The sequence below is a fragment of the Fusarium odoratissimum genome (genome assembly GCF_000260195.1).
Source record: "Fusarium odoratissimum NRRL 54006 unplaced genomic scaffold supercont1.254, whole genome shotgun sequence".
NCBI classification, from domain to species: Eukaryota; Fungi; Ascomycota; class Sordariomycetes; order Hypocreales; family Nectriaceae; genus Fusarium; species Fusarium odoratissimum.
The window spans coordinates 1-2,298 of record NW_022158940.1 but is presented as its reverse complement, the minus strand read 5'-3'; the positions used below and the strand labels follow the sequence as shown (position 1 = coordinate 2,298).

The 2,298-nt window shown below is 51.8% G+C and overlaps 1 protein-coding gene across 1 annotated transcript; it reads left to right on the top strand.

The window, feature by feature from the left end:
- Positions 1 to 763: 763 nt before the first annotated feature.
- FOIG_16864 (uncharacterized protein) lies at positions 764 to 2,286 on the top strand (the record flags this gene model as incomplete). Its single annotated transcript, XM_031218343.1, has 5 exons — positions 764 to 794; positions 874 to 1,265; positions 1,314 to 1,423; positions 1,480 to 2,193; positions 2,274 to 2,286. 5 exons carry the CDS (start codon positions 764 to 766, stop codon positions 2,284 to 2,286), a joined length of 1,260 nt encoding a protein of 419 aa, XP_031051943.1.
- Between the last annotated feature and the right edge of the window lie 12 nt (positions 2,287 to 2,298).

Below are 2,298 nucleotides of genomic sequence, written 5' to 3'. Positions count from 1 at the left end.
AAAAAAAAAGCCGCTCTGTCAGAGGATCTTGGAAGGGGAAAAGCATCCAAGATTGTGCTAAACGTGGAATTGATATGAAGGCCAGATTCATGTCCATCTCGCGTGGGGTTTACACCAACGTCTGAGATGTTGCTCAATCGAAATCGGCTAGTGCGTTTCGTCTACATGGTTGTTATCGTGGTGGACGCGTGCTAATGACAATCGCCCGCTAGCGAAAGATGTCAGGGACCAGCGGGGATGATCGGCCGTTACTCTTGAGATGACACTGTATACGTGACTGCCTAAAGCCAGCACCATGGCGCTAACAGCCCCGTGCGCCAACCTTGTTCAGCATCCTGGCTCTGTATTGCAGCAGACCAGCCGCACAAACAGGGTGTGGCGAGAGACTATCATAGACCCTGTCGCGCGGGTCCAAGCTTGGAGCTAAATTGGCAATCGAGGCACGAACGGGATATCCCCACGCTTTTGTGGGTCCTGAGACGTCACCTTGCCTCATGAGGCAGAAGTGCGCGAGGGCAAGCTACCAACAATACGCCGTCGTGCTACACTTGATTGGTGCAGGAAGTAAGTCAACATCATCCCCTTGATAGCAGAATGTACGTAATTTCTGCAAACGAGGGGTCAATCCCGTCCCTCTGGTGTTCCGGGTTGGATGCAGAGGAAGGACATTGACTTAAAATGCTGTGCAACCTGACAAGGCAACGGGTGGTTCGCATGACGCAGCGCCTCTCCAAATTCAACAAGTTCTCAGCCTGATTTCGAAATGTCCAACTTCAAATATGTATCTCAAATTGGTACTAACTAACACGCCTCTTCCTCCTTCTAGCTCTTCTTGGAGTTGTCCTACTTGACCTATCTAACGTTTGTCATCAGGTCCGACGAATCTCTCCCACGACCAGCTTGCGCAAGTACATTACGATCCCGATCGTCGCCACCATGAGCGAGGGCCCTATCCTGTCCAAATCTATGACCGGCAGCAGCAGCACCTACCTTCGCCGTATGTTCGATACCAGGAGTACGGCCCAAACAAATCCATAAAACAGGGATCTGCCGAGGATAGAAATCGACCCAACTCAACAGCCCATGTGCCAGAAGGAACGTCTTCAACGCATCTGCCAACTCCCTCGCTCCCAACTCCTGGCGTGCCCGGCGCATACCCAGATAATGCACCGCAACGCATGAATCACGAAGGCGCGCCTTCTATGCCCCCAACCCCGGATGGCTATAGTGCGCCGGAAAGAAAGAGAACTAAGCGAGTTAGTCAGGTATGAGCATCTTGGGAGTGGAAGCGCGCAAGTTCTAACTGGGGGTAGGCATGCGACAACTGCAGGCAGTTGAAGGCCAAGTGCGACGAGACGAAGCCATGTACAACCTGCAAGGAAAAGGACATGGAATGCAAATACCGTGACCCGGTGCCCAAGGCGTAGGTTTTGAGAGATTTACTTTGGCTTGATAGCAAAAACTAAGAATTATTGACAGGACGGATAAAGCGCAAGCCAACATTTTAGAGGGCCTCGGCTCTGTCCAGACGTCGCTTAACTCGATCATGAGACACCTGGGGCGATTTGATCAGAGATTGACCAAGATGGAATCGCTCTTGCCCAAGAATCTTGCGACATCAGCTCTCAAGACAGAATCTTCAGTGGAGGACGAGTACAAACGTGCGCCAGCGTCGCCTTACGTTACCAATGGCACTTCTGTGGACCCATACTATAATGACGCCCATCGCGATCACCCATCCTCAGAGCCTATGCCATTGCGTATGATGGCCGAGGATGAGATGGAGGTTGAGCCTGGTCCACCTGTGCCACCTGGAGAACCCGCGATTCCTATCAACCATACGACTCTAGCGGGCCTGCTTTTGGAGTGGCCGTCGATTCGTGAGCTCACAAAACACCACGTTGAGCGCGAAGGTGTGCAATGTATCAGCGAATACCCCATTAGCCAAGAACAGAGCAGAGGCGTTTTGATCGTTCATGGCCAAGGTGAAGATGCTCACCCATCGCGGCAAGCCCGAGAACCGACCAACCATGGGAACTTGGAAATGGCGGACGATTCATCCAATATGGCATCCCCTTCGCCAGCAGATGATTGGGGCCAGCCTGGTGGACTGAGCCCTCCTGATCAGGTGGGATACAAGGGAGGCGTTTTGGTTGATGGCAATCCTGATTTCTCTGAGCCGAAAGTGTGGGCGTACGTGGAAAGCTTTAAGGAAAACATTCTCAACATGCACCCTATCATTCAACCCAAGCTCTTGGATTATTGGGTCAAAGACTTTCTATATAATCTCACAGCATC